The 18,872-nt window shown below is 33.5% G+C and overlaps 1 protein-coding gene across 6 annotated transcripts in view; it reads left to right on the forward strand.

The window, feature by feature from the left end:
• Dzip3 (DAZ interacting zinc finger protein 3) overlaps positions 1 to 18,872 on the forward strand; it is a 90,288-nt gene that overhangs the window by 12,110 nt on the left and 59,306 nt on the right. For all 6 annotated transcript variants that reach the window (XR_001234381.1, XM_013515123.1, XM_013515125.1 and 3 more), the window contains exons 2-7: positions 2,031 to 2,145; positions 3,037 to 3,137; positions 5,783 to 5,852; positions 7,540 to 7,695; positions 14,363 to 14,479; positions 18,775 to 18,855. Coding sequence is in view for 5 of the 6 variants with exons in the window: in XM_013515123.1 (XP_013370577.1) it covers positions 3,106 to 3,137; positions 5,783 to 5,852; positions 7,540 to 7,695; positions 14,363 to 14,479; positions 18,775 to 18,855 (456 nt within the window). In the remaining variant the exon portion in view is untranslated. The remainder of the gene's footprint in view (positions 1 to 2,030; positions 2,146 to 3,036; positions 3,138 to 5,782; positions 5,853 to 7,539; positions 7,696 to 14,362; positions 14,480 to 18,774; positions 18,856 to 18,872) is intronic.

The following is an 18,872-nucleotide window of genomic DNA, read 5'->3' on the forward strand; positions in this document are numbered from 1 at the left end:
TTTAAATTTTAAATAGAATAAAAAACAAGAAATACAGAGATTCAAAACAAGATGATAGGAATATCATAACAATAGTTATTACATTGCATAGTATTGTCTTCAAAGTAGTTGCTGAGATTACCAGATATAGACATGTAAAATTCATCAAATAATATAAGCACTAACTGTTCCTTTCAATAAACTAATAGAAATTAGTAGTACAATTATCTTAGCTATCTTGTGTATATATTTATATACTTCCTTCTTTTCTCCTTTCCCTAATCCAAGTTGTTCTTTCCTTTTGAGCAGTTTCTTTCCCTTTCACCATATCTATAGTTTTCAGTATGTATAAGTCTCAGTTGGAAATTATTTTATTTTAGGCCTTATGATACTTCATCCCATCCTCTCCTGGCCTTTAAGGTCTGTGTTAAGAAGTCTGCTGTAACTCTAATGGGTTTACCTTTATAGTTGATTCATTGCTGTTCAGTGACAGCTTTTAAGATTTTGTACATGTGTTGGACTTCTGCCATTTTGACTATGATGTATAATGGGGAGGTGTTTTTTATATATTTTTTATTGCCATTTTACATGCTTCACTTATCTCTATGCTTTTTCTCTTTATTTGGAAAGTTTTCCAGTATTTTTTAAATAGCTTTTATATGCCATTTGTGGTATCTTTAATTTTTTTATTAATTCCAATTAACCTTAGACTAATCTTTGTGTCAGCTAGCAGATGTTGGATTCATTTGAATGTTCTTTTGTTTTTAAGACATCTCTCTCATTGATCACTGACAGCAGTCTTCCAGTTTTGAATTCTGTCCTGACATTTTTTACTTCTGCCCATACTTTCAATAAAATAATCTCCTGGATTTCTGTTGGTACCTTTTGTGTTATTTTGTTTGCTACTCATTCAAATTTTGTATCATTTTGCTTTTTAGGCCCATTATATACTTAGTTATATCTTGTTTAAGTTTGCCCATTGCCTTATTGATCTATTTTTTTTTAATCTCTGTTATTCTTACAAGTAACTTGGCTGTGTGGTTTTTGATTGCCTCCCTTTTACTGTCCCATCGATGAGCTTTGGAGGAGTTGGGAGTTTTTGGAGGCATTTTGTTATCTTCTCACATTTTTATCTTTTTGTTTTGGGGTTGACACTTTTTGGTCTGTTATAATGGAAAACTACATTGCTGGTATGAAGACGTCTGTAATTAAAGTCTGCTTTCAGTGATACCTTATGGGCACTGCTAACTAGTATCCTTTGCCTCTGTTCCAGGATCTGACCACCTCTGTTTATTTAGGATGGGAGGCTGTAGCATATTGGTTCCACTACCTAGTTCTTTGGGAATAAGTACATTATTATTAATTACACCAAGGCAATCCAGATATTGGCATCCAGAGTAAACCAATTAATAAGCAGCAATATTTCACCTTGGTTATAGTAGTAAAATCAGCCATAATGACAGCATCAAAGAACAAGTAAATATCAACATACCCTAAGAACCAATAACGTACCATGCTTAACCATAAAAAAGAGATCTATAATTATAGTGTAAACACTAAAACAAACCAAGCATTAACCTAAAGGATATATCCACTAAATGGAGCAACTTAACCTTTACTATACCTCTACAGTACTCAACAATAATAGTGTAGCGTTAACTATGTAAAGATCCAGAGGCCATTATAATTACAGTACTAAAGGTAGAAGTGGGTGGGGAACTGAAGAATGAAAAAAGAAAACTGAAAAAATATCAGTGGGAGATGAGAAGGAAGAGAGAAAAGTGAGATAGAAGATGCTGTTGAGTAAAAGGAAATAGTATTGGAAACAGTCACAGAAAAGAATGAAGATGAAATGAATCAGCAAAATATAGGAAATAAAAGATAACAAAAAATTGGGAAAAATTTTTAAAAATCTATTAAAAACAAAATGGGAGAAAAAAAACAACCCATCCTTAAGGAAAAAAAAAAAGGAAAAAGGAAAGTAGTAAATAAAGATTGAAGAAAAATTTTTTTGGTGTTTCATTTCATTTCAGTGAATGATTTCTTTCCAGGATCTGCAGCCTTGTCATCCAGCAAGTCACAGTTCTCTCCACCCAGCTTTGTGGCCTGTGGGTTTGTGAGGTGCCCCCCATGGACCAAAGTCCGTATTTGTTCATCCAGATGCTGGTAACTGTCTAATCCAAGATGTATCTTTGCCCACATTGGTAGATCAGAAACACAGTTAACCCTCTAGTCTCTGCTGGATGTAGGCCGCAGATGGGTGTTCAAACAGACTGTTGGCCTTCATGTTGCCACGCATTGGGCCTGGTTTCTCACTAAAGAAGGCAGGGCTCAGCTTGGGCTTAAACTTCTCGGGGTGTATGTGTAACCTGTATCCTTTCTATGGAGGTTTCTCCATGGCTATCTCTTACCCAGTCAATTTGGAAAGTTACCACAGAAGTCCCTAAAGCTGCTGCCCAGGTCCATACTTTCCCACTGTCTGGGAGGTGGCCTCATCCAGGATCTAGTCATTCAGTTAGTCCACTCCTCTGCTGCACCACGCAAAGGGGAAGAACATCGTAGAGCTGAATGGGGCTGGCAGTGGTCTTGGCCTGTAGTTGCTGCATTTTCCTGTGGCCAAAGTATTTACCATGAAGAAATTGTCTTAAGTATAGAAAATGGTTATTCACAATGGTGTTTATTATGGAATTAATTCTAAGGGGAAAAAAATGGAGAAATGTCTCTTAAGAAAATGTTCAAGGAATCCCAGTGAACCAGCTGTTATGTATCCATTTAGAATGTTTCTTAGGACAGTAAAACAACCTGGAAGATTTTTTTATATACAATATTCAGTAGTGAAAAGATAGAGTAGAACATTTTCTATTTAATATAAATTGATAAAATATACTTGTTTCTGGAGAAAATAAGTATATTAAAATACAGGCAGTGATTATGTTTGAAATGGGAATGATATTCTTTTTCTTCAGTTTCTTTTTTAAAATGGTTATGTATTATTTTTATAATGAGAAGAAAGAAGACAAAGCTGATACCTCCCTGTTAAAAACATTTTCCTTACAGCTTTAATTAGCAGTAGTAAAAGTCAGTTTGCAAGCACTGGAAGATTTTTGTAAAGGAACTTTATTCAGCATGGACTCTCTACCAGAAGACTTTGTTGTGAGGTAAGGGATGGGTTGACACAAACCAATTAGTTTGGTTTTTCTCCGGTACCGGGAACCGAACTCACGACCTTGCGCTTGCCAGTCAGGCGCTTTTGCCGCTGAGCTAAATCCCCAGCCCCGACACAAACCAATTAGATTTGTTATATTCCGAAGACTTGTCATTTAACATCCACAATACCTTGGGAAGCTCATGTGAATAAGATACTCTTATGCTTTAAGATAATTTAACATCTTTGATTAGACTGGATGTAGACTGGGTAAAATCTCATTTGAGAAAAGTTCTCTAGGAATTATACCCTGGGTCAGTGATAGTGGACACCTAGCTGTGGCACAGCATGCCATAGTTTTGCCATCACAACCCTGGGTAAAGAACAAAGAATTGAAAGATGTGCTGCATCTTGTTGTACTTGGGACATTCTCACTGAAATACTGTAACAGTACTTACATGGACTTACTATGTATGGGTATTGTTTTTAATGCTTTTATAACTATTCATATACACCTCATGCAATTCTGCAAAGTGGGTACTCTTATCCTCACTTTATAAAGGTTAATTTAAACATAATATAGAATATCTTAATGAATCATTCATTTGGGCCTAGGCCAGATGGCAGTCTGTCCTCTAGCCAGAACAAGTTCAGTCTGCCTGTACATTTCCCATATAATACAGAACAGCAAGTTAGTATTGGCGATCTTCCACCTTGAGTTATCTCATATAGTAAGCAATAATGATCTAGTATTTCACAAGCATTTACTGATGCCGTGGTACATAGGGAATAAGGGCAAAGGTAACATTTGTGCACTTAGAATTTATAATGTAATGGGAAAATATAAAAAATATATCTGTAAAGTACATAAGTATAAATAGACATGCCGCGGCAGCATATAGAAAGGAACAGTAATTACACATTTGAGATTGAGTTTCCACAAAGTGATACTTAAACTGGTATTTAATGGACAAGAAACATTTTGATGAATGTGGAAGCAAAGGGGATGAAAGTCATTTAGCTATAAAACAGCAAGAAAAAGTAATTGTTGGGGAATATTTTGATGTCATGTTGAGGGGGGAGTTTTATTTTGTGAAAAGATGTAAGTTAGGGTTACACAGCAAAATTTGTTATGGAGTCTAGGTACTTGATTGAGAAGTTCTCAAACAATTTGCAAATCTGAATGTAACAGAAGTTCACAGTTGATTTTAATATACATCTGGGAACGAAAACGAGTTACGGAGTCAGTGATCATGAATGGAATTAGTAAATAGAGTATTCAGTTGAGAACGTTTTACACTGACTTTGAAAGGCTTCAGGAATTATTGCGATATTTTTTATTTTTTGGTAACAAGCATGTTTCTCATGTTCGTTTTTGAAGAGAGGCTTAGAAGTGGTATAAGAAAATTAATGGGTTAATGGACAATTTGTCTTTACAATGACACTATAAACCACTGAAAGTGAGAGTAGAAATTATTTTTTTTCTGTGTATAAATCATCTTTCATTGAAATTTTTACTAGGATTCTGAAAATATGAAAAACACTGTAGTATTCATCTTTCCCAGTTTTCCTTGAGAAAATCACCTAGTATATATATAATAGATGTTTAATGATTATCTGTCAAATGAATATCTAAATGTAAAATAAAATAGGTAATATTTGTAAAGTACACTTCTGAATAAATCAGTCAACATGTTTTAGTTTTTTATGTGCTATTATGCAGAATTATTAGACCATATATATCAAATGTAATCTTTTATTACACTTTCTATATGATGGTACAAAGGATACTGTATAACTAAAATTTTTATTTAATCATATAGCACTGCTCATGTTCACATTTGAATCAATGTAAAAAAGAAAAACCTCTCAGTCTATTCCTGGTTACCAAAACAGTTAATAAGTTCTAAAAATTCTATATCAATTTTAAAAACTATTTTAGAAAGCTGGACAATTTGAAGTCCAGGAGCCTCAAACAAAAAATGATCTATATAAGATAGATCTTTTTCTTAAACTTTGAGATAGATCAATCACAAAACATTGATCTTTTCAAGGATTGTCTTTACCCAGATATACTAATGTTATTTTTCCCCATTACTTTTTCTGTTGTATGTTTGTTAAAAATAGTTTTGCTTGGTGAGGTGACACATCCATGTAATCTCAGCACTCGGGAGGCTGAAGCAGGAGGATAACTGTGAGTTTGAGGCCAGCCTGGGCTACACAGTGAGTGTGTGGCCAGCCTGGATTACATAGTGAGACCCTGTCTCAAAAAAAAACAAATGAAAAGATCTGAATTTTTTTGTTTGTTTTTATCAGCTTGCTATTTTCTCTAATATCGTTCAATAAGGGCTTAACATAATTTTCTTTTTTTCACTAGGGTCCCTGAACAGATACACACCTACTACCATTGATACACACTTCTGAACTTTTAGACAAAAATTCAGTTGTTACACTCTTTGTTTATTTGTGAGGGGGTCTAGCTCTGCAGTCCTGGCTTGTGTCAAATTGCAGATTCTCTTGCTTTGGCTTCCAAATGCTGGGGTTGCAGGTGTGCTTGATCATCACACTTAGCTTTCACTTGTAGATTCTTTCTTTCCTATTTCCATTTATAATCTTTGTCAGGAGATGCTCTTTAATAAATTTTTTCATTTAAAATAGGGATCCTGCTGTGGAGGAGCAGCCTGAAGAGGAAACTGAGAATAAAGTAGAAAAACCAACCATTCAACTGGTAAGAGAAATTTAATTTTAGTAATGTTTTGATTAATTAATAATAGTGTGATGGTAATATAGTCAGTTCCGTTATGTTGAAAAGTTTTGAATGAGTCCATTTTCCTGCTTTAATAAATAAAGTCATCATAAGTAAATCTTTCTTGGGTAATTGATACAATATAAGGTTAATACCCTAAATACCAATTTCTCTTCTTAATGTAAGTTAAAATGAATAAAATAGAATTGATTTGCCTGAATCATGTCAAACATCAGTTTTAAGAAATCTTTCAGTTTTCTTTCTTTTTTGCGTTGCTGGTGGTCAGCTCATGCAAGGGCTCTATCACTGAATAACATTCCTAGTACTCACATTTGTCTTTCAAAGGGAAAATGAGCCGCTTCTCAAAATAAATGAATAAGTAAATAAGTAAACAAATAAGAAGAGGAAAGAAAAAAAGGAGCAGGACTATGATGTACTTCCATGATAGAGCAGTTACTTAGGATGTATAAGGCCTTGAGTTCAGTCTGTACTAAAAATAAAATAAAATTGTATTTTCAAGTATAATACGATGTAAGTATTTAACAAGCATGAAGATTATACCATTTCCTATTGAGATATATTTATCCTTAAATTTTGCTTATGTGTAAATTTTTTAACTAGTATCAAATGATTTTCCACTAACTGTAAAATTGACCTTTAGTTTGAAATAAGTACTGTACTGATAATGCTTATATTTTATAAGGATTTTTCAAATCTATGAAATTTTATAACTTTTTGGAAAAATTTCATACCTACAGAAAAGTTCCACACATAATGCAATGACTATCTACCTGCATACTTTTCATGAAGATTTAGTAAACTTAACATTTTAAAAATGGTTGGGTATAATTTTCATGCATGGAATGCCATACAATGTAAGGAATAGTTGGTAGACATTGATAAAGATGGAAGAATATTAATTTAAGGCTCAAGGCCAGGAGCAGAGGGTAAGCAGTAGTCCTGAACAGGCTTTATTGATACCAGATCACCTTCCTGTGTAATTCTAGATCTGTTGGAAACCTGACAGTCAGATTCACCTCAAAAGTGGACATTTTTCATAACTCAAACTCTTTATGGCTTCCACATAAGAAACTGCTGGCTCAGGTTTTTTAATCATATTCCCAAAGTATCTTGTTTGGATACAACTTGTTGAAGGAAGGCTGGCATCTCTCTGTTCCAGGCTTTTTACCCATTTGTCTTTCCCACTGGTTCTTCATAATTAATGTTAATGGACAGTCCAGCAGGATTTAACTATATGGTTATAGCTAACCGTTAGCACTGGCCATATTAAATCTATAAAAATATATGTTCAAATTTGGAAGATTATTATTACTATTGGCAGTTGGAATGATTCCATTTTTGTTTGCAACTGAAACTCTTTATTCATTTTCAACTTACTATAGCTTTAGTAGCTGGAACAGTCTAATTGTAAAAAGCAATCATATATATATATAGCTTTCATATTATGTAAAATAATTGGTGTAATAATAATTGGTTTCTTGAGAACAGAGAGAATTTATCATTTTTACTTATATTTTGTGGTTCTGTCATAATGACCTATGTACGGTTGGACCTTTGTTCTTTTTAAAATACTTTTTCTAGTTTTATTAGTAGAGGAAATGAGAATGTATGTAAAACTATAACTTTTTAATGGATGAATATCTTACAGGACAAACAGAAAAAGGACATACCTACTGATCTTGTCCCTGTTAACCTACTATTAGAGGTGAAGAAATTATTAAATGCAATTAATACTCTACCAAAAGGTGTGGTTCCTCACATTAAGAAGTTCTTACAAGCAGATTTTTCCTTCCAGACAATGCAGGTAACGTCATAACATCTCTTAGGGTTATACAGGGTAGCTAACGTCCTTGAAATCTCCGCCTTACCTTTTGTAAAGGGCTTCAACATCAACCTGGAGCATAGACTTTCATTAAGTGGAGTTAGTTGGTGCAAGCCTTTAAAGAATTAGTGCGGGTGCAGGTTTGTAACATTAATAAAGTCTGCTATTTACTTCCATGCCATGATAACCTCTGAATAGTTTTTGTGGGTAACAGGACTGCCTTTGGCTTCCTAATTTGGAAAACATTGACAAAGTTTGTCAAAATGTAAGAAAAAATAATATCCAAACTTTTGGTTTTATGAGTGAAATAAATATTTTAGAAAATATATAATCTATTTTTGTCTTAGAAATAGTTTTCCTAGGTAATAATTTGTTCTAATTTGTATGGCAGTGGAACCATTTCTTACATTAAGATGTTATCCAAAGTTAAGAAAATGATCTCTTTTCCTTGTGGCAATTAATTAAGGGGGGATTAAGATACCATAGATGTCTTGAAAAGGCTGTATTTCTTCTTTCTATGAGAAAATACATCATTAATTACTTCCTTGAAAGAAATGAATGGCTACAATTAAAAATTCAAACCCTGAAACTATCTATAAGACTTTATGTATAATTGTTACCTTAACTGAGATAATTTATCACAGTATGAATGAATCTGTCTTGAATTGATACAGTATTGCTGCCATTTTCCTCTTATATTTTGTACATTACACAGAAATAATAAGAAACAAAGATCAGTAACTTTTAGATATTCAAACATTAGCCAATTAGAAGGTAAAAATGGAAGAAAGATATTTATTTATGATAGTAAAAATATGAAATACCTAGGAAAACACTCAAGAAATGTATAAGATGTACTAGTAGATTTCAGTTTGTCTTGAACCACTCACATGAGAATATTTAGTACTAAAGAATCAAAAGCTCTTAGGATGTGTTGGGAATTTACATTTTAGCAAGCATTCACACTGATGTTATTCTTAAGTATAGCATCAGTACTCCTTACCAGAGCAAATAAAAACTCTCTTAAAGAAAAGGAAGCCCAAGTGAAAAATACTCACGTAGGAAAAAAGAATATAATAATGCTCTCAGACTTACATAATTTTTTTTTTTTTTTTTTTGAGACAGGGTCTTGCTATGCAGTTCAGGCTGGCCTTGAGCTCACTTTGTAGCCCAGGCTGGTCTTGAACTCACAACAAACCTCCTGCCTCAGTCTCCCGCCTCAAGCCTCCCGAGTGCTGGGATTATAGGCGTGCACCACCATGTCCGGTTTATAAATTAAAATATGCTAATATCACATAATTCCAACTTTTAAAAGATTTTTTCTTATTGTTACTAAAAGCTAATTTGAAACTTCAAAAGAGAAATAAGGAAAACAACCAAGAAAATTATGTAGCAGAAGTGTAGGAAATAAAGGCCTTGAACATTCCTGCTTACACATTAAAACTAGGTTATATTAATTCCTCTTGACCGTTCACACAGACAAGTATAGAAAATAGATCACAAAATGCAAATGTAGTGGGCCAAATACATAAAGAGCTTTTATGAATTACATAATTAAAATCTGTAATTTTAAAAAGGAAATGGACAAATTAATTTCAGTGGTAGATTTAAACATACTTCTGATAATTGAACTAGACACAAAATTAGTAATATGGCAACCTTGATGTAATTAAGACATACCATAAACACAAAAAACACTACTCCCAATAATGGCAGAATATACATTATTTTTTATTTTTATTAGTAATATGTTTGCTATACATAATGATTTCACTCATTGTGGGGAGTTATTACATATACATAACACATTTTAATTCTTCATCCTATTACTCTCCTATTCCCCCCTCCCTGCTTCTCTTGGTTTCCTTCCCTTTTGCAAAAGACCTATCTCCTATTATTTTGCTTTTTATTTATATTTTCAATTACTCATACAAGAGAAACCAGGCCATATTTAAACTTATAGGTATGATTTATTTCACTTAACATTATGATCTCAAAGTGTATCCATCTTCCTACAAATTAATCAATTTATCTTTTCTGGCAGAGTAGTACCAGGCACTGTGTATAAATGCCACATTTTCTTTATCCATCCATCTGCTGATGAACGTATGGACAGCTTTCAAGATTTTAACTGTCGTGAGTTGTGCTGCTGTAAACATGGGTATACATACATCACTATAATTTGATGTCTGTAAACCTTGCAGCAAGATGCGTAGAAAAAAAATACCTGGCTCAAATAGAATTTCTAGTTTCAGCATTTGTAATTATTTGATTTCTTCATGATAGCCATTGTTTTTGGGGTAAAGTGGAATTTCCAATTTTAATATGTGTTCCTGTAATGTCCAGATATGTTCAACCTTTTTCCATGTATTTATTGGCCATTCATACTTTTAAGAAGTGTCTGCTCACTTCAGTTGCCCGTTTTTGATTGGGTCTTTGCAGGGTCTAGAATTTTGAGTTCCTTACATATTCTAGATATTAGCCCTCTGTCTAAGAAATAGCTGGAAAAAAGTTTTTCCCAATGTGTAGGTTGTCTCCTCACTCTATTGGTTCTTTCCTCTGTGATATACAAACTTAAATGTCCATATTTAAATTATTTAAAAATTATTCTATTATTTAAGTTTCTTCATGATCTCATTTGTTGATTCTTGGGGCTATTTCTTGTGCTATTGGGGTTCTTCTGTTCAGAAAGTTTCTGCCTATTCTTATGTCTTCAAGAAGTTTACTTTATCTTCCAATAGTTTAGTTTATCTTCTAATAGATTATTCCAGTTTTAACATTTAGATCTTTGATCCATTTTGATTTTTGTTTAATACATTGTGAGAGATACAGGTCTACATTCAGTCTCCTACATGTGCATAACCAGTTTTCCCAGCATCATTTGTTAAAGAGGCTATCTCTTTGCTGGCATATGTTTTTGGCCCCTTTTTCAAAGATCAGATAGCCACATGTGCCTGGAGTTGTTTGTACATCTTTTTTTCCCTTCTATTCATTTGTGTGTGTGTGTGAGTGTGTGTGTGTGTGTGTGTTGTATATGTCCTAGTACTATGCTGTTTTTATCGTAAGCTTTGTAGTAAAGTTTGAAGTCTGGAATTGTATTAGCTTTTCATTTGCTCTTGCTGGCCAGGATTGCTTTTGCTATTCTGAGTCTCTTGTGCCATATACATGTTAGGATTTTTTCTCTAGTTCTGTGAAGAATGCTGTTGGTATTTTGATTGGGATTGCATTATATCTTTTGTATATCAGTTTTGGAAGTATGGCTATTTTGACAGTGTTGACCTGCTGATCCAGGAACAGGAGATATCTTTCCATTTTCTGATGTCCTCTTTAATCTCCTTTTTCCACAGTAGTATGGTTTTTGGTGTAAAGGTCTTTCACTTCCTTGCTTACGTTAATTCTTAAATATTTAATTTGCTAGGTGCTATTTGGAGTAGTATTCTTTTCCTAATTTCTTTCTCATTTAGCTAATTAGAGATACAAATGAAGTGTACAAATTGACTTATACCTCAAAATAATTGCATGCATTCCTGTTCTCTCATTGAAAAATGCTACTCAGGGGCATAGAAACACTATTGATTTTTGTGTGTTTATTTTGTATCCTGCTACATAGGTGAATTTGGTTGTACATTCTAGGAGTCTTGGTGGAATTTTTTGGATCTCTGTGTAGAAGATCATGTTGTCTGCAAATAACATTAATTTGAATATATATATGAATGTACACATATATATGTCTTTTATTTCTTTTTCTTGATGATTTCCTGATTTCTCCGGCTAATGTTTCTTGAACTATATTGAGCAGAAGTGGTGATAGTAGACATCCTTGTCATGTTTTTTATTTTAGTGGAAACACTTTCAGTAGTCACCTTTTTTTTTTTTTTTTTTTTTTTTTTGGTTTTTCTCCGGTACCGGGAACCGAACTCACGACCTTGCGCTTGCCAGGCAGGCGCTTTGCCGCTGAGCTAAATCCCCAGCCCCAGTAGTCACCTTTAATATGCTGATGGCAGTAGGTATTTTATAAATGGCTTTTATCAGATTGAGATAAGATCCTTCTAAACCTAATTTCTTTAGGGTTTTTATTGTGACTAGATGTTGGATTTTGTAAAAGGATTTTTCTGTGTCGGTTGAAATGATCATGAGAATTTTGTCCTTTTCTTTTAAGTAATGTATTTAAATTCATTGATTTATGTATGTTTAATCATCCTTGCATCCTGGGATGAAGCCTACTTGATTATGCTGTATTATCTTTTTGATGATTTGTTGCATTCTGCTTGCCAGTATCTTGTTAAGGATTTTTGCATCTATGTTCATTAAAGACATTGGCCTATAGTTGTGATTTTTGCTTTTTGTTTTGGAATCATGGTAATCCTAGCTTCCAGGAATGACTTTGGGATTACCTTTTCCCTTTCTAATTTGTTAAAGAATTTGAGGAGTATTTGCATTAGATTTTCCCTAAAGTTCTTGTAAAATTCAACAGTGAATCCCTGGAGACCTGTGTTATTTTTAAGTTAGTATGTTTTTTATCTTTCTTCAACTTTGTTGCCCGTTATTGGATTGTTCAGGGTTTTTATATCTTGTTGATTCAGTTTTGGTAATTCGTATGTGTCTAGGAATCTATCCATTTCCTCTAAATTCTCCAGTTTATTAGATTACAGGTTTTCAAAGTAGTAATAATCTGGATTTTGGCAGTGTCCATTGTGATTTCACCTTTTTCATTTCTAATTGCATTTATTTTGGTCCTTCCTTTTTTGTGGTTAATATTGGCTAGATGGTTGTGTGCTTTATTTTTTTTAAAGAACTAGCTATTCAATTCACTGATTCTTTGTATTTTTTTTAGTCTAGATTTCATTGATTTCTATTCTGATCTTGATAATTTTTATCCTTGTACTGGCTTTAGATTTGGATTGTTCTTACCTTAAGGTACATCAAGTCATTTGTTTCAGTTTACTCTATTGTTCTGATGTGGGCATTCACAGCTATAAATTTCCCTCTTAGGACTGTTTCCATTGCTTTCCATAAGTTCTGGTGTGCTATACTGGCATTATTGTTTAATTCTAGGAACTTTCTAATTTCTTCTGTGACCCATTGATTATTCATGAGGTATTGTTTTCATACACTTGTATAACTTCTGTGGTTTCTTTTGCTTTTGATTTCTAGTTTCATTGAGCTATGATCGGATATTATGCATGGGATAAGATTTTTTTTGCATTTACTTAAGAGTGCTTTATGGGCTACTATTTGGTCTGTTTTGGAGATATGTGTTGATAAAACTGTATTCTGTTGGGTGGAACACTCTGTAGATAATTAAGTATTTGTTTTAAGGTTTGGTTCAGTTCTGATATTTGTGGGTGTTTTGTCTGATTGATTTGTCTATTTGTGACAATGGGGTATTAAGGGCTCCCAGTATAATTGTGTTGGAATTTTATCTGATCTTTTATGTCCAGGATGTATTTGTCTTTTAATGATGGATGTGCCATTCTTTACTGCATATATGTTTATAATTGTTATTTCTTCCTATTACGTTTTCCCTTAACAAATGTCTAGTGACCTTCTTTACCTCTTCTGAGCAGTTTTGGCTTGAAATCCACCTTGTCAGAAGTTAGGATAGATACTCCTCCTTTTTCCTAGAGTTTTTTTTTCATAGAGTTGTATGGAATATTATTTTTCATCCTTTAAATTTTAATCTATAATTTTTATTAAATATATTTTTCTTTATACAACATTTTATTAGGTTTTATTGTTTGACCCATTTCGCTAACCTTTCTTTTGTTTGGGGAATTGAGACTATTTACATCAAGAGTTATTACTGAGAGGCACTGATTTATTCATGTTGTTGCTTTATTTTCCTGTGGCTGATTTCCTTTTTTTCCCCCCTTTTTGCTTAAGTACTGACCCTGGTTGGTGTATTCATTCTATTATATTTTGCATTATTACCTTCATTTTCTCTGTCTAGGATATTCTTGATTGTTTTTTCTAATGCTGGTTTCATAGTCATGAATTTCTCTAGGTGTTCTTTATCACAGAAATATCTTATTATTCCATCAATTTTGAAAGATACTTTTGCAGGACATATAAGTCTGAATTGAAAGGTTTTTTTTTTTTTTTTTTTTTTTTTAGGGCTTATAACACTTCACTCCAAGCTTTCCTGGCCTGTTAGGTCTATGTTGAGAAGTCTGCTGTCGTTCTAATGGATTTAACTTTATTAGTGATTTATTACTTTTCAATGACAGCTTTTTGGATTCTGTTCCTTTTGTATTTTGACTGTTGTGTCATGAGGAGGAGTTTTTAAAAATCTTGGCTATTTTGAATCCTATATGATTCTCTTAGCTGTGTGTTTAATTTTTCCCATATATTTGGAAAGTTTCCCACTATTATTTTGTAAACAGATTTTGTTAATAATACCTCTTATTTGACAGGCAGATGAATGCTTTTTGTGCTTTGAGGAAATAGTTACAAGCAGATTTATCATGCTGCTTAAAAATAAACCAATATTAGAACAATGTGTATGGCTGGTGTGAATTTTTTAAAGTAATTTTTTTATCTCTCTTTTCTAAATTTTCTACAATGAACATGCATTAATTTGTGTAATATAAATATATGTAGATATTTGTTCTAACTTATAGACATTTTTAACTAAATTGTTTTTCCACAGAGAGAAGTTGCAGCCAATAGCCAGAATGGGGAGGAAATCGTTCCTGCTTTAACTTTACGTTTTTTGATAACACAACTGGAAACAGCTCTTAGGAATATTCAAGCTACTAACTATACTGTAGGTATTTTCTCTCTCAAAGTTTTATATAATGGATCTGTGTAGCATTTTTCAATGAGAGAACGAGAATGTGTGCTTATTTTGAGGTATGAACCAATTGGTGTATTTCTTTTTTATCTCTAAGGAAGGGTACATATAAATTTACTGCCTGGCACTTTTTATACAGTGTCTTATACTATCTTACGCACTGTATGTCTGCAATGAGCTTATTCTAGTCCCTTTCTTTGCCAGATTTTTTTTTATCATAAAGGAACTTGAATTAATAGAAATAAAATTTCTGACTTAGTAATGGAGATTCATGAACTTCAAAAAATAAGCCAAACACAGACAGATACTGCATGACATAGTATCTAAAAATACTGAACTCCTACAAATAAAATATAGACTGGTGGTCACAAGGAACTGGGGGTAGGAAGAGGTTGAGATCTTAATCCAAGGATGCAGACTTTCAGTTAGATAGGAGAACAGTCTTTTCCCCAGAAAATGTGACTGTGAGGTCATACAGATATTAATTAGCTTGATTTACTTATTCCACAATGTATACAAATTTCAAAACATGTATATCGTAAATATATACAATTTTTATTTGACAAAATAATAAAGGAAAAAACTTCCCATTTCCCCTAATTATTAATCAGCTTCTATTATGATATTTTTATATTTATAAAAATTATAACTTCTGTTACAGGTAAAATTGAAAAAATATATTTATCTATTTAAAATCAAATGATACCTTAGAAATACATGGAACAACCTGAGGGAGGAAAATTATAAAAACTTTGAACACCATTGGGTGTGGTACTCAACACCTTTAATCTCTGCTACTCAGTGAGGTGAAGCAGGAGGATCCCAGATCCCAGACCAGCCTGGAATTTAGCAAGACTTTGTCTCAAGATAAAAAAACAAAAGAGAGAGATTGGGATGTACCTCAGTGGTAGAGCATTTGTCTAGCTTGCATGAGACCCTGGGATCAACCTCCAGTACTGCAAAAAGAAAAAATTCCAATAAAGCAGGACAATAAAAGGGGAAAAAGTTATTTGCATAGTTAGATCAGTAAAATATGTTTTAGATGTGCATAGAAGAAAGATTAGGGTTATCTTCAAAAAGGACTACCCAGGTACCATAAAGTCTAAGACACTAAATTCCATATAATGATGTACAAAGACATAAAAATATAATTCTTTAGTACTCTCAGGACTGGAGTTCTAAACACTGATATATAAGGTTGCAGGGGAGGTTCTGGGTGGATTCAAAAAAATGAAACAAAGAAGAAGAAGTTTACACCTTATTATCCCCAGAACCTCTTGGATGCTGCATACCTATATTTATTCCTGACTAGACTGCCAGTCAGTGAAATAAATCGATATATAATAAACATTAACAAGTACCCATTGCTTAGCCTTTCTCTACTGAGCAGGCATTACTTCAAAGATGAGTCTTAAAGTAGGAAATGGAAGAGCTCACTATCTGAGTACCACTTGAGAGCTGAATTGGAATTGTCATGATCAAAGCAGCCTACTTACTGCTCTATCCACATGATTCTCCTGTCCCTAAATCCCATCAGTAGGGGTAAGGCAACCTTATAGGAGACAGTTATGAGGTTTTGGGGCTGAGGTGTAGTTGCCAATAACATCTGTGTATCCATTTGGTTCTAGTATATGGAATAAGCTCTGCTAACTGCGATAAGGCAGGAGGAAAGGATAAGGGCTTTAGGTTACAAATGTTCTGCTAACATCTTTACATTTCCGGAGCTTTTTGCCTTGTCATAGCATTGCTACAATTCTATATCTTCTGAAAAAATGTTTTTATTTAGAATCACATAAGCCATGTGCTATGCTGTATGAGTCTGGTTTGTTTGTTTATTTATTTACTTATTGGTACCGGGACTCAAACTCATGACCTTGTGCTTGCCAGGTTGGCACTGTGTCACTGAGCTATATCCCCAGCCCATAAATCTGTTTTTTTTTTTTTAATTACGTAATCATAGTTCACACTTATTTAGTGGTTGCTATGTGATAGTCACTATTCTAAGGGCTTTGTAAAGATTGGCTCATTTACTCTTCATGATTACTGCATCTTATTTTCTGATTTTTTATGTTAGTGAATTGAGGCATTAAGGTTAAATAACTTGCTAAATTTACCTGGCAGTAGGTAGTGGAGGGAGTATACAACTGCTAACAGTCTTGGCTTCAGAGTCAAGTCTCTAAACTGTGACATCATACTGCCTCTGCACATGTTGAAAGTTAAAGTGAAAACCAGTTAGATATTACGGGGAGTTTTTATCTATAAACTTACTTAGTCCATTGAGAAAAAAACATGCATCTATCTCCACTGGAGTTTGAAACCAAACTTCTAAGTATAGTCAGTTTTCTCAGAAACATACACTGCTGGTCATAAGAAATATTCTCCATGAAAGAATACAGTTAGATGAATACAGATAGAAAGCTTATATCCTATGGATATTTATCATCCTTCTGTACTTGGAAAAATCTTGATATGGTGTGGAGCAATCCATGTGAAAAAAGCTCATATGACAAAATGTAGTTAGAATCTTCAGTCAGTATAGAAATGAAGAGTGAGAAAATTAGGATTCTCCAGGGAAACAGAATCTCAGAGACAAAGTATATAAAAATATGATCTAATTTATTATGAGAAATATATAGATATGATTTATTATGAGGAATTGGCTCATCTGATTATAGAGCTTAAATTTCATGGTCTGATGTCTGCAAACAGAAAATACAGAAAAGCTGGTAGTGTAATTCCATTCATTCTAAAGGCCTGAAAACCATATCCCAGTCTGAGAGCAGAAGATATGTCCCATCTCAGTCAGAGAGGCAGACAGCAAACAATGACAAATTCTTCCTCTGCACTTTGCTTTATTCAAGCCATAATGAATGGGAAGATACCCAGCCATGTTCGGGAGGGCAATCAACTGTCCTGAGCCCACCAATTCAAACACAGTCTCATAAACACACTCAGAAAAAAATATTTAATCTGGGTACTCTGTGGCTGGTTAAGTTGACACCTAAAATCAATCATCACAAATGGAATGGAAAATATTTTCTCTATAGGCATTTAAAATTTTTTTTCATTTTGAGATAATTATAGATTTACAGAATTGCAGCTGTGTTTACAAAAGTAGGGGGAGAGGTTGCTGTGTACTTCATTATTCAGTTTTCTTGAATCATTACATCTTACGTGCTACAGTACATTAATAGAACTGAGACACTGACACTGACACCGTGGGTGCCGTATCCAAGGCCTCTAAGAGTAACGTCACGGCGTTCAGAGATGTGCTGGAAGGACAGGGCTCAGCATGTAGTAGCGCTCATGACCAGCACTTTACAGTAACAAAGATACTGGGCAGACCACAAGGAGGAAAGGCAGGTGGAATCTGAAAGAACCCATTTGCAGGTTTCCTTATGTTTTCTCGAGCCCATAAAGAGTCACAGAATAAACTCTTTAGCTCCCATCCCACATCAAGAAAAATGTAGCTACATGTGTGATTTTTCTGTGAAAGGCAGCACATTTTGCATTTAATGTTCCAAATATTTACTGGAGGCTAGTTATTCAGGGTACCCTCTGCCTGTTATATGCCAAAATTTCAGATTCCTAATAGAATTTCCCAGGTGACCAACACCAGTCATACTATTTGCAAAGTAGCATAGTGAATCACCTTCACTGGTTAGTTAATAGTGGGAGCATTACTGAAGTCCAAGGTATCTTCCCAGGTATCTTTGTAGTCACACCCAACTCTTATTCTCCCTCCTCATCTTTCCTAACTTTAATCTGTTTCCATCTCCGTCATTCTGCACACCTTACACTTATTGAAGGAAATACCCACACATTTTAATTTTTCATTGTAGAAGTGGTAAGTTTTATGTTTATACTATTGTGACAAAACCCACATGGGAAGAGATGGATTTTGATATAACAGATCATTGCATTTTTTAAAGGTAGGTGGTGAATATTTTTCTTTTGATTATATCATTACCAAAAGTGTTTCTCAGACCTAAAATATTATATCATGAGACTAAGAATTTTTGAAAGGTTTTAATGGAACAAAATTTTGCTTTCATTTCCAGTTGCTTTCATTTTCTTTAACCAGGTTCCTCTTCTTGGATCAAATTATCAAATACATAATATTCTTTATAGTAAATATTAAATGATTGTAATATAATGATAATTTTTACTGTATTTAATAAATAAGCAGATCTAGGATATTTAGTTAAGCTTGCTATACCAAAAAGTAGCTCATTTTAAATATATCTCACATTTCCCTTTCTTTGTAGGCATACCAAATTGATATTGGTTATTACTTGACATTACTGTTTTTGTATGGAGTAGCACTCACGGAAAGAGGGAAGAAAGAAGTACGTAAGCAATTCGT

This window comes from Chinchilla lanigera, unplaced genomic scaffold, assembly GCF_000276665.1.
Source record: "Chinchilla lanigera isolate Chin_1 unplaced genomic scaffold, ChiLan1.0 scaffold00026, whole genome shotgun sequence".
NCBI lineage: Eukaryota > Metazoa > Chordata > Mammalia > Rodentia > Chinchillidae > Chinchilla > Chinchilla lanigera.